General features: G+C 52.1%; 1 protein-coding gene across 7 annotated transcripts in view; it reads left to right on the plus strand.

The window, feature by feature from the left end:
• Positions 1–18,142, plus strand: part of TMCO4 (transmembrane and coiled-coil domains 4) — a 96,754-nt gene that overhangs the window by 52,003 nt on the left and 26,609 nt on the right. For 6 of the 7 annotated variants that reach the window (XM_027109931.1, XM_027109933.1, XM_027109930.1 and 3 more), the window contains one exon: positions 1,203–1,287. In XM_027109931.1, coding sequence (XP_026965732.1) covers positions 1,203–1,287 — 85 coding nt within the window. Of the gene's footprint in view, positions 1–1,202; positions 1,288–9,740; positions 11,013–18,142 lie in introns of those variants that run through there. The other variant, XM_027109937.1, reaches the window with a different exon arrangement.

An 18,142-nucleotide genomic window follows, 5' to 3' on the forward strand; every position in this document is an offset into this window, starting at 1 on the left:
GGAACTAAGGTCCCACAAGCAGCACAGCGTGGCCAAAAAGATAAAAAGTGTCCTAGGATGGACCAGTAAGAATTACAGGCTGTGCATCTCTAGCAAGCAATCAGGTGAAAACTAACAGGCCTCTGCAGGTGTGGACAAGGCCAGCTCTTCCTTTCCAGAAGTATAGAGCTACCCTCTGAGCAGATCTACAGTGGCCCAAATACCACGTAAAACAGTTAGGCTTCCATCCACATTCCAGACAGTCCGAGGCAGGAAAGTAGAAGGGAAGGGCCTTTCACATCCCTTGGCCAGGACTCAGCCCTGCGGCTATCCCTGGCTACAGGGCAGTTGGAGAAACTTCCTTTTTGGCTGGGTAGCTGTGGGCCCAGAAAAACTCAGGAGTTCTGTTACCAAGGACAGAGGGAGAATGGGTGTAGGGTGATGACTGGTAGCCTTTGCCACAGAGTTCCTGCAGAATTGGAATATTGTCTAATGGAGGGTCTTCCATGGCAGTAGATGGAGGTAGGGGGGAGGGTGGGGGGAGGGTGGGTACATATACCGGCCCAAAAGCAAGGGAAAGGAATGGAGTACTGAGACCAGCTGGACCTTTGGAACTCATCTGCCCTCTCCCTCCATGTAGAAGTTGTACCCAAATACCTTTCATGACTTTCTTTTTCAAGTTGCCTTTCCTACAAGTTCTTGAGTCAGAAAATTCCTCTTCGCATCTAACTTACAACCTCCTCTTATAGCATAAGGCCAACATTTCATGTCCCCACTTCCTATCTAGGAACAGAACAGTTGTGTCCCCCCACCCCATGTGACTCTTTGCCTTTTTCTCCCATCACACCCGGGGTACCTCCCGCCTCCTCTCTCGGCTCCAGAAGGGCCCCGCTTCACTGCAGTCATTTGCCACAGGTGGATGGGGAAGGAGCGACGGCCACTGGGTAATGGTTTGAGATAAAACCAGGGAATTAACCCAGCCAGATGCTGCCTGTCAACCTGGGAAGAAGCCGGTTCCTGAGCAGGTGCCCTCCTGCATAAATGAAGCCCCAGACTCTCCTGATGAAGACATCAGAGCCTGGGGCCGGGAATAGCACAGGCGTGATTCATTAAGCGGGAGGCAGGTGCTGAGAAGTGTGCAAGGGCCACCGTCATTGGGGCTGATGTTTTTCTAGAACTGGCTGTGCACCATGCCCCCAACACCTGTGTCCTTTCTCCCCCAGGGCCAGCGGCCTGTCACCTTGATTGGCTTCAGCCTGGGAGCCAGAGTCATCTACTTCTGTCTGCAAGAGATGGCTCAGGAGAAAGGTAAGGCTGGCCCATTGTCACAGGTGAAAACACTCCGGAGTCCATCCCCCAGGCCAGAGGTTCTGCACTAGAGGTCGCGAGTCTTGTGACTGTGTTCCCAGATCTTAGAGTTTAAAACAGCTTGAAAAAGAAAAAACAGTCATTTGGAAAATTGTTTATTTCTTCCGTACGTAAATTAGAGTGGGTGTGAGACAGTTTTATAAAAATGGCCTTTGCGTTCTGATGCGGGTTCTTGAGTGGGAGGGGAGTGGAAGAGTCCGAAATCGGGGTGTTGGCAGGGCCGCGCTCCCTCTGAAGGCTCTAGCGGAGAGCCGCGCCTCTTCCAGCTTCTGGTGGTGGCCGGCAGTCCTAGGCTAGCAGACGCCACGTTCCATCCTGCCTCGTCTTCACATCACCTTCTCCTTTGTGTCATCTCTTCTCGCCTAAGGACAGTGTCAGTGGCTTTAGGGCCCACTCAAATCCAGGATGGCCTCATCTCAGGATCCCTCACTAATTACATTTGTGTGATTTAATTACATCTGCAAAGACGCCTTTTCCAACACCTGTTACCAAGGACAGAGGGAGAATGGGTGTAGGGTGATAACTGGTAGCCTTTGCCACAGAGTTCCTGCAGAGGTGGAATACTGTTTAATGGAGGGTCTTTTCCAAGTAAGGTCTCACTCCCAGGTTCTGAATGGACACATCTTTTGAGGGGGCCACCATTCAACCCACTACAGACACCTTTGGGAGTGTGTCATGCCATCCGAACACATACTTTCAGTGTTGATGCAGTGGAAAGCCTGGTCTCGGGTCGGTGTGGCCTCCAGGACTGAATGCCGGTTTGGGGCAGATCTGTCACGAGGGGCTGCCATAGCAAGGGGTTAGGGGGGTGAGGTGCAGAGCTCAGGGCACTTGGGGTGGCCCACCGTGCGTGGGACCCGGGCTAACCTCTCTCCTGGTGTAGCACAGCAGCAGCAGAGAGAATTCCTTCTCTGGATGGGGGGAAGTAGCAAAGAATTTTCAGCAGTCTTTAACGCACATTTTGCTGGTCAAAGCAAGTGACAGCCAAGCCCTAGGTCAGTGGGGTGGGCAGTGCCCGCTGCCCCTTACACTCCTTCTGTCCACAGCGGAGGACGAGGGGAGCAAATGTTTGCCAAACGACTGACTCGGGGATGAAGGAGGGCATGGGCTTTGCAGGCAGCCGAGACCTGGGTCTGAGTCCTAACTCTGCTCACCTGGGGAGCCTGGGTTGGGTAAGGACTCAGCCTCCCTGGACATCGGTCTCTCCCTTTGCAACAGGAGGTTCTTGTCACCTCTGGGCAGTGTCAAAGGCCAGAGAGCATGGAGGTCAGGCAGCCGGCCCAGTGCTGGGTCCTGGTCAACACAATTGTAGCGGCTTTTAGGCTGAAGTATCTCTGCCGGTGTTGGGGGTAGCTGCGCTCGCCCCCTGCGCTCTAGAGCTGTTGCCGCCAGGGAGGCCCCTGGCAAGTTGTCACGCTCTGCGCTGTCATCGTTTTGCTCCTTTCCTGGTCATCCCTCCCCCAGTCCACGCAGCAGACCCATCTGCCAGGCTCCTTATCACCTGGATGACGTGGTCTGGGGGACAAAGGCGTGTCTTTGGCTCCAGTTAGCATAAATTACATGTTAACTTCAGATCATTAATATAAGCCAAGTCTCCAGTTCCCCTCCTGAACAAATTAATTACCATTGACCATCTGGACACGGCCATTGGAACTGATGTCCCCATCAGCTGCCTCCGGCAGCTGAGGCCGGAAACCGGTGGGAGGGAGATGCTCCGCCCTCAGCCCTTGGCGGGTGGTTCTCAAAGCAGCTTCCTTCCCGCCTCTTTCCTGGCCGCTACTCCCTCCCCTGGCTCTTCATAGCCCACCACTGAGAACTGGGGCTTTGGTATCAGGCAGACCTGGATCTGGGTCCCAGCTTCATCACTGACGAGCTGTGGCACCTTGGGCAAGTCACTTAACCTCTCTGAGCCTCAGCTTCCTCATCTGAACGTGGGACTTAGTACACTTACCTCGAAGGCTCTTCAAGTGATTAAAACGAGACGATGAATGTGAAAGTACCTGCTGCAATTTGGGTTCACTCGGTAAACGCTTCTTCCTCTAATCTGAGGACCTACTGTGCACGGGGAACTGTGGTGAGTGTCGTGTAGACGGAGGCGCTTGTCGTTTTCTGTCTACTTTCTGGCGCACACGTTAGATGGTGAATTCCAGGCAGGCGGGATCTGCCTGTGCCCCACCACCTCTCCGGCACATGGCACGTTCTGAGAGCTCGGGAAGGTGGGTGGACTTGACTTCGGGCTGACAGGCTCAAGAGCCTGGTGCAGACTCCCCGTGTGCCGGGCCGTGCACTGTGCAGGATCTCGGTCTCCCGGCAACCCCCTGGGAGGTTGTTATTCTTCCTGCTTCCGGGATGAGAAACTCAATGAGGCTGCGAGGGAAAGCCAGGCGGATCCTAAGAGCCAGAGCCGGGATTCGACGCCAGGGTGTCTGGCTCCAGGGCCCTCGCTCGTAACAACTGTGCTATACTTTGCAGAGGACCCAGACCTTGAACGTGGGTGGGGCTCCTCCAGAGGATCTAGAGGGAGGGGAATTCCAGAGAGTCCGGCCCGCAGGGAAGAGGAAGGGCTCTCAGAGTGTCTGAAAACGTTGAGTCTAGTTTTTCTGCAGCCTGTGAGAGGGGACCAAGGTGGAATGTGGGAAACGGTTAGGACAGGAGCCTGGCACAGGTCTCGAATGCCGGGTTAAAGTGCTGGAACCGACTGGTTAGACGCTCGGCCTCTGAATTGTGGGACGAATGAACAGCTGAGCATAGTCCTGCAGAGGGAGGCGCTGGGGGCAGGGGGTGGTCAGTGCTGGGCAGCTTGTGGTTGACCCCCCTACCCCCGTGCACACATTCTCTTTCGCACACACACACACACACACACACACACACACACACACACACGGCAGCAACTCAGCCGACCCCAGGGCCTCTCCTGAATGGATGGGAAGCTTCCCAAATAACAAGAATTGGGTAGGAATCTGAATAGAAGCCCAGCGGCCAAAAGTGCAGCTGGTTTTCTCCCCATCCGGTCACCTTCCGAAGGAGGAACTCACGGCCAGAAGACTCTGAACAAGAGTCTTTATTCTTGATCAGCCTGATAGTTTCCCCTACTTAATAACATCCCATCCCACCCTGTGTCTGGACGGGAGGTAATAAAGGACCCTGGTAACCTTTGCCCTGACCTTGGTCAAGAACCCTCCAAGAAGGGGTCTGCCCCTCAGCTGGTTGAGGCTTATTCCAGATGTAAACAGCAGCTGCTCTCACGTGGGGGGAGCTGGGGCCCGCTTTCTCTCTGGGGCAGAAGAAGGCTCCCCGTGCCATGGGGCACAGGCACACTGTCTAACCCTGCCGGCCTTCTCAGCTCCTCCAGGTGGACGGCAAGCCCCTGATGCCAGGCCTCAGAGCCGTTTATTTCCCCAGTTTCCCTCTTCCTTTCCGGAGATTATGTAAGGTAACTCCTGGTGGCTTATAGAAATGGGAAGTTGGAAACAAAACACACCCACGTGCAGAGGGGAACTGAGGGGTCCTGAACCCGGGAGCTGGGCGCTTGTGCGTGGCCTCCCTGACGGCCCCCTGGGGGGCCTGGGCCCAAGGCCACCCAGACCACGAAGTAAAATGAATAAAAACATGGACGTACACACACTCATAAAAAGAGGCTCAGATTCCTGCGTGTTGAGTGTGGCCCTCATCTTCCTGTGTTCTCTTTCTCTGTCATCCCCCGTGTCCCCTTGCCAGCCATCCAGGGAGCCTCTGGCCTTCAGGGCTTTACCACTTACCCCCCGGTCCCCGCCCATCAACAGACGGGGGACCAGACACAGCTGGAAGGATGGCACAGATGCAGGCCTTTGCGTCATTAGGTGACGGGGCCACACAGCTCTTCCCCACCGAGAAGATACCAGCTCAGGTGCTGCAAATATGTGGGCTGTGGAGCCAGGGCATCTGGTTTGAATCCCACACGCACTGCTAGGTTCACCTACCCGCTCTGAACTCCAGGTGACTCGTGTGAAACACAGGGAATGATAATAGTATTGCCATCAAGGTTGTAAGGATTAAATGCAATAGTGCATATAAATGCTGGCATATAAGAGCCTGGTAATTCTTACTGAGCATTTATATTATGCTAAAATCTGTCTTAAGCTTTATAAAAGGGAGCTGGCTTGGAATTTCCTGGTTGTCCAGTGGTTAGGACTCCACGCTTTCACTGCCGAGCACCTGGGTTTGATCCCTGGTTGAGAACTAAGATCCCACAAGCCATGCACGGCACAGCCAGAAAAAAAAAGGGCGGGGAGCTGGCACCTAGGGTTAGAGCACCACACACACACAGGTGACCTTGTCCCTGGACCTTGTTGAGGGAAAATCAGCCTCCCACCAGCGTGGGTGCCCACAGTGTCTGTTCCTTTCTGTTCCTACACCCGCCTTGCCCCCTCTTCCTAGACAACCCCCTCCCAAGTCCTGGCCTTGTGTTACTGATGGCGCACCTTCAAGTCTCCAGCTGGCTGTCTGTGGTTGTGAATGAATTATTCACCCTTTGCCCGGAGCTGCTCTTTCACAGCTAATTCATTCCAGCTCAGCTGTCTGGTTTCAGGCAGCCGTGCTTGTTTAACACCCAATTAATCTGCACACCAAGGAGACCCTCTCCTAATTGCAGGAAAGCTGTCATTATCTGAGTTAGGGGAATGTAAAAGAGGAATTACTCTAATGCAGTTGAATCCACTAATTGTTTTCTGGGTTCCCTTGAGACCAAGTAATGAAATGTAGCAATAAATCCTAGAGTCACACAGAGTACAGAATCCTTCAGCTAGCCTACCCCCACCCCCTGCCCCCTCCTAGCTGCAGCCCATCCTTTTTCCCTCCCCCAAGAAAAGCTGCCTGTAGCATTAACTATCTGACAGTTTCATTTCCTTTTTGGGCCATGTTGCAAACAGCAGGGGGTTACTGCTTAGGGGATATGCAACCATTCACAAGGTGTCCCTCACCCGGGCCTGCCCCTCCCTCAAGTTCAGTGTGGGCAGCTTCCTTACAAATGGGTGTCTAGACTACAAGCCCCTTGAGGGCAGAGATTGTGTCTGACCAACCTCTATGCCTCCTGTACCTGGGATAAAGCCAACAGAGAGTGCTCTATAAGTGAATTGTCTAACGTTATAAACATTCACATTGTATCAGTCAGGATAGGTGAGGTTATGCTGCAGTAACAAACATCCCCCAAATCTTAGCAGTGTAACACAGCAAAGGTTCATTTCTCACTTGTGCCATCTGTCCACTGTGGGTGGGCAGGGGGTTCTGATCTTTATAGTCACTCACAGATCCAGGCCAATGGAGCCTCCTTCAGTAGGAGACAGAGATTGTGGTGAGTTACACACTGGCTCTTAAAACACTTTCACCTGGAAGTAAACGTCACTTTCACTCATGTTTCATTGGCCAGAGCAAGGCACGTGGACATTTCTAACATTCTTGAAGGGCCAGTGAATGTATTCCCACCATGTGCTCCAGCCAGAACACCTTACTTGGATTCTGGCCTCTGTAATTAATTCTCAGCTGAAGCCTCAGTTTCTTTATCTACAAAATAGGGAGTTTTCTCTCTTCCTCCACCCTGCCTCACAGCTTGCAGGATAGACATACACCTTGATGGAAAGCCAGAGTGGGGCAGAGGATGCTTGGGTGAGAGCCCCAGCGATGGATGGTACCCAGGAGCCCAGGAGCTCGGCCAAGGGGCCCACGCACAGACAGAAGCAGCAAAGATTCCCCAGCACGTTACCCACCAGAGGACCAGAGCTGGTTCCAGTCTGGCTGGGAGCAGGCTCCAGGTGGACAAAGCTCTGAGCTGTGTTGATGGTGATTGGCTCCAGACCGTGCCCAGGGCCCAGAGAATCAAGGGAGATGACCTGGTGAAAATGCCTTGAAAAGGTAGAGCTGCCCACAAATGGGAATGACTGTCATAGCGATAGTGTAGCAACGGCTGCCACTTACGAAGGCCCAGCTCTCTGGCTGGTTCTTGCTCACGGATTTATGTACATTCTTGTCAACCCTCACAACAACCCCATAAGATAAGTAATCCTGCCCCGCTTTTCAGATGAGAACAGTGAGATTTAGAGAAAGGTGGAGTAGCTTGCCCTAGAACTAAGATTTTGATACCTTCTCTGACTCCAGAGCTCCTATTCATATTGTTGTTTTGAGCCCTTCTGGCTGGATGTTTTCACTCAAAGCAGTATCTCAGATCAGACCTTCCCCGTGGAGAACTAGTCACAATCAAATTCACTCCATTAACTCATATTCATGAAGCACCTACTGTGTGCCAGGCAACATGCTGCGCTTTGGGGAGATGACAACAAACTAGCCAGTGCAGCCCCCGTCCTCATGGAGCTGACAGTCTGTTAAATAATCTGCCCTCCCTGAGACATGAGTTGGGGTCTTGCAGAATGGCTGTGGGGGTGGGCAGTGATGGACGTCAGTCATCTGAAAAGCACTTGGCATGTAGTAGGTGCTCAGTAAAGGGAGCCTTACTGTACTTGCATACCAAGTTCTAGGGTAGCCGCCTGGTTGGGGCTGACACCCTTAATGTGAACCTCCTGCCCTTAGGTGGAGACATCTGTCTCTACCACTTAAAGCCCGTAAGTACTTGGCTTACGAAATAGAGTCACAAGAAGCCAGCCCCCCGGGACACAGTCAGATGCTCAGCAAGGCTTCCAGGCCTGCTGTGCTCCTCCCACAGCCCAGGTAGGTGGTTGGGGTTTGCAGGGGTACCTCGGGGGCTGGACGCACCTGCCAAGCTTCCTCCATCAGTTAATCGGATTCTCAGAGCAGTCTTGCCACATACTCAGACGTGGGTGGTGGGAAGGACTGACTCCCAGTGGGAATCCCTCGCCTTCTGGATGAGTATTTGAATGCTTCGTGTGGCTGAGGAATCTTCTCCGTGCAGAAATAGACAGACCCAAGTTCAACGGGAGTTTACTGAGACCCCGCCTACCTGCTTCCATGATTGATTCATTCTAATCATCATCATCATCATCATCTCAACAGCTAACGATTTTGGGGCACTTACTATGTACCAGGCACAGCTAAACACTTTGTGTGCCTTATTTTATTTAATCCTCCCAATAAGCCCATGAGGTTTTAATTAGCCCCATTTTACAGATGAGGAAACTGAGGCTTGCTTACAGAGGGGAAGTAATTAGCTCATGCTTACAGGATTAATAATGATGAAACTGGAATTTGAGTCCACAATGGCTGAGCCATGCCTCTTTCGTGACATGGTCTCTAATTCTTACAGTAGCCCAAGGTCAGGATAATTATCTCCATTTTACAGCTAAGGCTCAGTGTGAAGCAAGGCGATGTGCCCAAGTGGGTCCATTTGGATTTTTTGGTTGCAGGTCCTGAGAGTTCCATCAACTGCCCTTCCTTCAGCCACACCCAGAGCTCTTCTCTCCCCAAGAATGAAAAAAGGGGGTTCAGGGTGACTCCTGTCTGCTAAGGTCCAGGCATCCCTTGCCTTTACACATGTTCTCGTGCCTTTACACTTGTTCTCGCTATCCAGAATGCTCTCCCCTCCCCTGACCCCAGGCATGGAGCCAGTTCAGACACATCCTTCAAAATGTGGCTCGCAAGTTCCCTCCTCCATACTCCACGTGGAAGGAAGACTCAGACTCGGGAGCATTTAGGAAAGGAAAGTAGTTTTTGAAAAAAGGTGTAAACTAATTAGACTTCGGAAGGTCTGGTTTGCCAAATTACACACACGCACGCACACACGCACACAGCGGGTTCTTAAAGGAAAACACACACCTCACAATCACCAGGGTTGCCAAGTTTTCATCAGTTTGTTCTTGATGGAAAAGCAGGCATTTCTCCTAATGTTATTCTTTCTCATGAAGCCACAGGGACACCCAGAATCTTCAGACATCAGCGTTCCTTCCAAACACTGGGGACAGGATTCTCATTAGGGAGTCAACAACTTACGCGAAATGCTCCTTCATTTGGGAACTCGCACCGGACAAGGTGCCCCTGTTATTCTTGCTTTATCTCAGAGGGTCAAGTGTGGGTTTGCTTTTGGTGTCGGTCGCCACAGATGGGATGCCTGTGCTGATGCCTGACGGTGACGGTTTTATTAACGCTGATCCTCACAACATCCTCATGGGGCAGGCATTTGATTCAGCACATTTTACAGGGAGTCTCAGACAAGGACACTGAGACTCAGAGAGTCTAAGGGATTTGCCCAAAGTCAGAGCTGGGAGGTGGCAGAGCTGGGAGGTGGCAGAGCTGGGATCTGCGCCCAGCGCCCGGCCCCTAAATCTGGGTCATTCTTCTTCGTGCAGCCACGTCCCTGCACCCTCCCTCACCCTTACTCAGCTGTCTGTCTCCACACTCACTCACAGCTCTGGGTCAGGCATTGTCTGTTGTACTCACCTCTGTATCACCAGCTCCTGGCCTAGGCTTGACACATACAAGGAACCCAGTACATGTCAGTAGTTGATGCATTAACGAGGGATGTGAAACCCATGAAGTTTGCCGTGAGCGCTGCCTGCAGAGAACGGTGCTGAGGCCTTTGGGTGATGAAGGGCTCAAGCTGCCTCATCACAGTGGACCCCACCAACTCCGAGACCGCGGCCAGCAGATCGGCGTGTCGCCCAAGCCTCCTGGTGACCCAGGGCCACTCCACTCTCCAGCTTCCCGGCAGGCATAATCAGCCAGCATGTGCACGGCCCGTGTAGGACTCCTGCCCGCCCAGAACCAAGACAAAACGTGCGCCTGCCAAACGTGATACTTTGGGCAGGAAATGAACATCGCCAGAATTCCCAGAGATGAACAGTCCGCTTCCGACCATGGTCCATCTGCCAGCCGACAGGATGGATTTGCTTTGGGAGCGACTGATCCTCTGACCAAGAGTATTTTGGGCCCCAGCAGGTGGCAAGAGTGGTGGGCCGTGCCTGATGCCAAGAACTGCCACAATCCACGTACTCACCAAGAGACTCTGGGCCCCAGATCAGTGGATTGTTCGTCTTTCTAGGTATTTACTTTCAAAGTTCTCAGAAATTGAGTAGTTGGAAAGAGAGCTCCATTCAGACTGACTCGTGGTAGCTGAGCCAGGAGATGACCACATGAACCGAGAAGTCAGTTCTGCTTCAGCTATTCATGCATCGATTCTCTCCCTCATCCCCAGAAGATGTGAAGGGAATTAATAGGTGACGTTACATGTTGTCTCTGGCTGGTGGCCCTGTCCATGCAGTTGGCAAGACATCACGAGACAAGCCAGCTCGCCTGTGCGTGTTCTCACTCATCCAGTGAAAGCCTGCGGGGCCCGCTGCACTCTGGGCGCCGGAGCCCATTCATGACATCGGTCCCGGTTCCCCCGTCCCTGCTCCATCTGTAAGCTGGCTCCATTCGATTACTTCTCCTTGTGTCTTCAGGATGCAAGGGACTGTGACCTGAGTTCAGATCCAGCCCCTGCCAGCTACTGTCTAGATGCCCTTAGGCAAATCGCTTCACCTCTGAGCTGCAGGTTGACGAGTCAAGTGGGACCCCCTGAGGCCTTTGGGGCTTGCTCTGGACTTAATAACTACTGTTTATTGAACATACTACGTACCAGGCACTCTGCTAAGTGCTTTGCATATTTTCCCTCCTTTAATGTACAGACAACCCTAAGATGCAGGTATGGGTATTCCTTTTGCTAATGAAGAGGTTGAATGCAGGGACTGTGTCCGTTTCCTTCGCCCCTGCGTCCCCAGCACCTGGTGTGGGTCTGGCACAGAGAAGAGGTATAATAATGTACGTATGGAGGGCCTGGGACTCAGCTTGAGCCAGTCTGATGGCACAGCTGGCCTTGCGGTATGGTAGATGTGACCACACAGTGCTTGGCGTGTGGTCAACCTCCAGTAAATTAGAGTCCCTCTCTCCCGCTCTCCATCAGTCTATCCAGATGGATTTTCCAAGGCTGTGGCTCTCACTGCCTCTGAGCTCACTAAAAGACAGTAACATCTTCAGTCTGGCAGCTCCTGGGAGGGAATGGAGCAAAATGTGGGATTCATTTGCTGCTTTTTTTTTTTTTTTGGCTGCTCCGAGGGGTTTGCGGGATACTAGGTCCCCGACCAGGGATCAAACCCGGGCCCCTGGCAGTGAGAGTGCCAAGTTCTAACCGCTGGACTGCCAGGGAACTCCCTCATTTGCTGCTTTAATCTAAACTAACGGGGTCTTTCTGACAGGCCTGTAGCTGCAGACCATGCCAACCCCCTTTGAAAGCCATCTGCATCCTCTTGGTGATGCAGAGATCCTTGACCTTAGCAGTCACACCTGCTGAAATGCATTTGCTCACACATGGAACCTGGGTCGTCTCAGCTGTGTAAAGGCAAGGATTCAGGAGCTTGCTCCGGCCTCTCGGGGGCCCGGCCTCGCTGCTCCACCATCAACCCTCAGGGCTCAGCCACCAGTTGACCCACGTCACCCTCCTCCCGCAGGTTGGCCGTCGACCCCCGTGCCTACTAGATAAATCCACTCAGCTTCCGGGGGCCCCAGGTCTGAGCTGGAAGAGCCTCCAGAAATGGCTTTGTTTAACATCTTCATCTTACAGGCAAGGAAAAGGAGACCGGGAAAACACGTGGTCTAAAGGCAGTGATGACCGGTGTTTGTGTTGGGAGTTTGATGTTGTTATGATAGAGGAACCCAGAAATGCCCAGATCCTAGCCCTGGAAAAGATCCTGTCTCCCCACAGGATTCCCAAGAGCGATGAGCACGTAGATTCTAGCTAAATGTGGCCAGGGTACCTACCGCTGACCACCACCTAGGCTGGCACCAGAAACCCCTGGGGAAGAGCTTGGCTGAAGCTGTGCTGGGTCACACCGCAGGCTCAGCCCCCAAAAGCTCCACACCTGATCCAGGGACCTACCTCATCCTGGCCGGCGGCAGCAGGGAGGAAGGGAGTCAAAGGAGAGAGGGGGACAAAGTGGGCACCATCCCCACCAAACGGGATGGAGACGGGGCCACAGAGAGAATATGTGGGCCTGGTCCTCCTCGAGGGACTCAGCTTGGAGAGGCAGCAGAGCTGCAGTCTGACTTCCCGATGTACAGTGACCTGCCCACAAGTATATCAGTGTCCTTGCACTTGACCAGTCAGACCAGCACCCCCTCTTCCCTTGGGGGCAGTAGTGGGAAGAAGGTGGGCAAAGATGTGCTGGTATAAAAGGAGGAGAGGCTGTGAATTTCACTGCTCCTGCAGCTGAGACCAGACAGAGCCCAGGTCCTTCACTCCAAGGCCAGAGCCTGTGCCCTCCGTCCAGCCATCTCAGGACCATCAGCATGCCCTGGACCTGTTGTGCAGAAGCTCCCCTGGGCTGCTTTATTCCAAGACCTGTCTCCCTAGCCTGCCTTTCCTACCACCTGTCTAGCCATCTATAGACACACTTCTTACTCCTAGCTCAAATGTATACGGGGCGTGAGGAGTGGGTTAACCCCTCATTAGGAAAGTCATAGAAAAGTCTGCTAATAATTACGCAGAAAGCCACAATTCCCCACGCCACGGGGGTCAAAAAGGCCTGGTTCAAATCTCAGTTCCACCATTTATGAGCTCTATGACCCTGTGCAAATTATATAAGTTCGTCAAGCCTCCCTCATAGTAAAAGTAGATCTAATGACACCCACCCATCAAGATACTTAGGGGCTTCCCTGGTGGCGCAGTGGTTGAGAATCTGCCTGCTAATGCAGGGGACACGGGTTCGAGCCCTGGTCTGGGAGGATCCCACATGCCGCGGAGCAACTAGGCCCATAAGCCACAACTACTGAGCCTGCGCGTCTGGAGCCTGTGCTCCGCAATAAGAGAGGCCGCAATAGTGAGAGGCCCGCGCACCGCGATGAAGAGTGGTACTGTGAGGACAGACAAAATAGCACGTGTAAGGCACCTAACACAGGGCCTGGCTCACAGTAAATGCTTGGTAATTGGCTAAGGTCGTTGCACAGCAGGTGGTTTGCAGTCTTGAAAGCATTAGAACACTGTAAAGGACACTTAGCACTCAGTGTAATCACAGTTTGATGATCCAGAGACACTTCAAGAACATCACCTTGGGGTCAGTCAATACGATGGGCCTTGGTTCATCCTTTTATCCCATGGACATCAGAAATTATGGAGTCTTAGACTCAGGGTTACAACGGACATTTGGAATCATCTGATTCAGACCCCTACACATACAGGATCCCCTTAACATCATCCATCAGAGGTCTCTACTAGTGTCTGCTTACTTGCTTCCAGGGACGGGAAGCTTAGACTCTGCCCAGGGTAGTTAGGACCTTAAGAACAGATCGATTTAACCTGAGAGTCAGTGGCTTGTGGGCTGTGCACCATCAGGCCCTGCTCAGAGAGTCTGTTAAGGTGGCTCATGTTCATCTATTTCCAGGGAGGCCTGTGGCACCGCAACAGAGCCCCGAGTTCTTCAGTGCCTGCGTGGCCAGCATGTCCTCAGATCTGCTGTTGGCTTTTCAGAAACATGTTTTTATCCATTTTGAACTCAGAGCTGATCAGAGTCCCATTAAGTTCACAAAGACAGTGTTGAGAACTGAATGCTGATTCATTTCAGTCCACCATAATTGTCACTTTCAAGCAGATGGAGCAGATGTCTGTGTTCACTGTCCGAGCTCCTGGGGAAACATTATCTGCCAAAGCTTCTCTCCACAGGGAGAGGAAGGGAATTCTTTTTCCTGGCCATGGTGAGCCCTGATGACCCATAAACATGTCCCTTGCGTGAGTCCCAATTGATAGTAACTGAAGAATCCAGACCCTCTGCAGTGAAGGAGCATCCCTCTGGGGCTTTGAGGATTCCAGGAGGGGAAGAAATCATAAGTCTCCTTAATTTACATATTACTGAAGCATCTCAGTTCACAGCATTCTGTAATGGAAACTGTTGGGGTTTGTTTCCTTGTATCTAAGATATCCGTGACCATCGAGCCTGCTTAGCCAATATCACCAAAACGGTTGTCTTTTAGAAAATTGCCAGGCCTGTTTTGCAGGACAGAAGATTAGAACATTCCTGCCTGTGGGTGGTATGTTCCCTATACTTTGTGTTTTAATGACAGGGTCTGAGTTTGGGGGCCTCCATCCCTGCCACCCCAGCACAGATGTCCCTGTGTGAAATCTGACCTTTCAGGTCTCTATTATGTTCCTCTTCAGTGTTTGTGTCTTCCATCTTTGGTTCACTCATTTACTCAGACATCCATTTATTTATTTATGCAAAGCCCATCTCCTGGATTTGCAGAACTTCTCAGGAAATACAGATAAATATAAAACATCAGGACCAAAAAAACACAGATGTGAACAGGAGGCATGAGCCAGTTGGGAAGCCCAAATACAGCAGAGTGGACCCTGCAGCCAGGCCTGGACTTGAATCCCAGCTCTGCCACTTACTAGCTGAGCACATGTACCCAGTCACTGTGCCTCAGTCTCCTTGCCTGTGAAATGGGTCTAGTAATACCTTCTTCAGAGCTTGATTGAAAAGATTAAGTGGGATAATATATGTAATGCACTTAGCAGAATGCTGGCAAGTAGTAGGCATTCAGTAACCACTATCTTTGTCCCTGTTACTGTCATCACATATCCTCTTGTTATTACCCAGTTGCTATAACTGAGCTGTGCCTTTAGCTCCTCATTTCCTAGCAATCAAAGCAAAAGCAGAAAGCACTGACTGCCTGTTTCTCACTTCTGTGAGGGGACATGGAGATGCGAGCTCCAGGGGTAACAAGACCTTCCATTTCAACCTGACTCACTCTGTCTGAGTGTTGCACCCTCTCCTTTTAGGAGCTAAGTGCCCAGGTTCAGGCTTCATTAGCCGTTAGAGCTTCAAACAGCTCTGCCTTTGGCTAGCTAGAAAGGTTACAAACCCGGAACCATGAGGATGACGCCATGGCTGGGAATGACCTTTCCAAGGTGCTGCCTAATTGTCAGGAGGGTGGTAGCAGGGGGTTCTGCAGAAACTCAGACAGGAGATAACGATGTCTTCAGCTTTGAGCACCTGGGTACTTGGAAGAATGTTAAATAGGCAACAGGTCCCAAGTTGGAGTCTTATTTGGAGGATTTTACATTTTGTAATTTAGCAATTGCTGGAGATTGAGGCTTCAGGGGACTGTTGCCGAACCTGGCTCACAGCTTAGAGCGCAAGGTTTTTATTCTTCCTGCCACATTTCTCTGCAGAAGTTTGATGGAGAACAGCTGCTCATCTTCAAAATGAGAAGCCATCGTTCCAAGATGGGGAGGGGGGAAGGGAGCGGATGTTTATTGAGCACCTACTGTGTGCCAGGTAGGAACAGAATCCACCTTGATCTTCTTCCCAGTCACCTTGAGAGGTGTGAGCATTACTACACCTGGATGCAGGTGTTACATTTTCCATTTTTACGAATGAGGAATCAGATGCCCAGGGAGGTTTTGTGACTTGGCCAAAGGCACACAGCCAGTAATGAGCAAATCTGGGATTCTAACCCAGATGCATCTGACTCTAAACCACTTCCTATTGACCCTTCTTTTCTGCTGCCTCTTATGATAAGCTTGCCACCCTCAAATTGCCTGTAATCTAGGTAAGAGAATGGAATCCAGCCTTAAAAAAAGGTAGATTAACAGTACCACATGCTTCACTGCAAGGGCCTAGACATTGAGCAGTTCAGAAGAGGGAGCCTTCTCCTTCCAGGTGGCAGGGAAGGCTTCAGGGAGGAGGTGGCAGGCCTTGAGGAACAGGTAAGCCTTGAGAGGCTGTGAGGGAGACAGGAGGCCTTAGAGCCAGAGACTGGCAACAGCAAAGATCCAGAGAGAGGAAGTGAACGATATGGGGAGGGCAGGTGACCTGAGCCAAGATTGCTGCTGGGAAGTTGGGAGAAGTAAGCTGGGAGAGATGAACAGGGTCCAGGATTCCAGGGCTTGACTGTTGAGCGGACGCAGGCTCTGACTTGAGTCTTTCATGTCAGCACTTTCTCTTAATGTATTTATCCATCAATCAGCAGACATCTTCTGAGGGCCTGCCAAGTGCCAGAACCTGTGCAGGGCACAGAGGGGTCAGAGATCAGCCAGACCCCATCCCCGCCTGCAGAGAATTCGGGTGGGGAGGGACTCCCTTCTGAGCGTGCTCCCCACTCCATCCCCAGCCATCCTGCCTGCAGCTGCGCAAATCCGCCCATCTGCTCGTCCCGGAGGCCACTCTTCTCTCTCATTCTACTTCCTGAGGCCAGGATCTCCAGCCCCCGGTTCGGCCCAGCCTTAGATGCCCCTTAAGAGTATTTGTTGAACTGCAGCAAATGAAGCCAGTTGATTGAGTGCCCTTCCTGCCAGGCCCTTCCCATGAAGTGTCTCTTTGATGGTCACAGCCAACCTGGGTAGGCCCTAGGCCTGCCTGACTCCCCCAGCAGGGCTCTCTCCACTGCCCCGTGGGGACCGTGGACCTGTCCCTTTCATTGTACAGCTGAGTGTTTACCCAGCTTGTCCATGCTGCACAGCTAGTAAAAGGCAGGGCCAGGGAAAAAAAGGCAGAGTCAGATCTAGAGCGGGCTTCTCTCAGGGACCCCGGGGAGCAGCGGGCGCTCTAGGCTGTGGTCAGCCCACCCCTTGGCAGGTGGCCTTCCAGCAAGGTCCTGGAGGAGTGCCAGGCACAGGAGGCGCCTGGAGCATTTGTGGTTGCCACAGCACCACCTTGTGGTCACTCTTGGGGCGTGCACTTCACAAGCCCGGCATGGAGTGGGTTTCCAGCAAGAGCTCGCTGGGGAGTGTCTACCGGCTGCCTTCCACTGAGGGCTTGTGAAGAACTGAGCAGCTGCTCCTGCTTTCTGAGAATTTCCATGTCACCCAGCTACATTCTCCTTGTTTGCATTTATTAGGCATCAAAGATACAAAGTGGTGGGTAGGGGAGCTCCCTGGCGGTCCAGTGGTTAGGATTCGGCACTTTCACTGCCAGGGACCTGGGTACGATCCCTGGTACGGGAACTAAGATCCCACACGCTGCACGTCATGGCCAAAAAAAAGAAAAACAAGATACAAAAAGGAGGAGGAACTAATATTTACCAAGTACCTGCTGTCACAGGTGGTTCCAGACATCATCCCATGGCCCCTTCCCAACAGCCCTGCAAGTTAGCAATTCTTGGGCCAGTTTCCAGATGAGGAAATGGAGAGGCGTGGTCTGGCCCAGCCCAGGCAGTGCAGGGCCCATCACACCCCTGCTCACACGTTATCAGAGCAGAAGTTCTGCCCGCCTAAGTATGGCTGGACCTTCCTGGCAGCCGCTGCCCAAAGTGTGCTGTTATTTCAATGAACTTTTTTATCCCCAGATGAAAGTCAGGAGGAAATGATCTGAAAAAGAATTTCTTATAAGAAAAGAAAGAAAAATCAGATCCCATTAGTGATGTCATCTTTTTTTTAAATGACCAAAAGTATACAAGATCACGGTCCTGTGGCACTTTTTTTTTTTTTTAAGATGGAAGGGAACTCAGATGGGGTTGTTTTTGAGAATTCCACAGCATCCCAGACATCACTGGGGGGGCCCCTGCCATGTGGCAGACCTATGTGGAGAAAGTCATTGGCAGAGAAGAGGAAGAGCAATGGGTATCTCCCATTACCCGTCCGGGGACCTGGGCTCAGGCTAAGGAGGTCCGTGGACACACACTCATGCTCACGGGGACATTCAGAGATGCAGGCTGCTGCCAGGTCTGAGCCGCTTAGCGATCCGGGGCTCCACGGGTTGGCAGAGCTATTCATGCAAGGAGATGGCGGAGTTCGTGAGAAAGACATTACTACCAGCGGCCTTATCAGTGATCTCTGCCCTGACTGTTCCTTACCAGCAGTCACTGTGCCATCTGTTTCAGGAACGGA

This window comes from Aethalodelphis obliquidens, unplaced genomic scaffold (assembly GCF_003676395.1).
Source record: "Aethalodelphis obliquidens isolate GAN/ISIS:26980383/991018 unplaced genomic scaffold, ASM367639v1 scaffold9, whole genome shotgun sequence".
Lineage (NCBI taxonomy): Eukaryota > Metazoa > Chordata > Mammalia > Artiodactyla > Delphinidae > Aethalodelphis > Aethalodelphis obliquidens.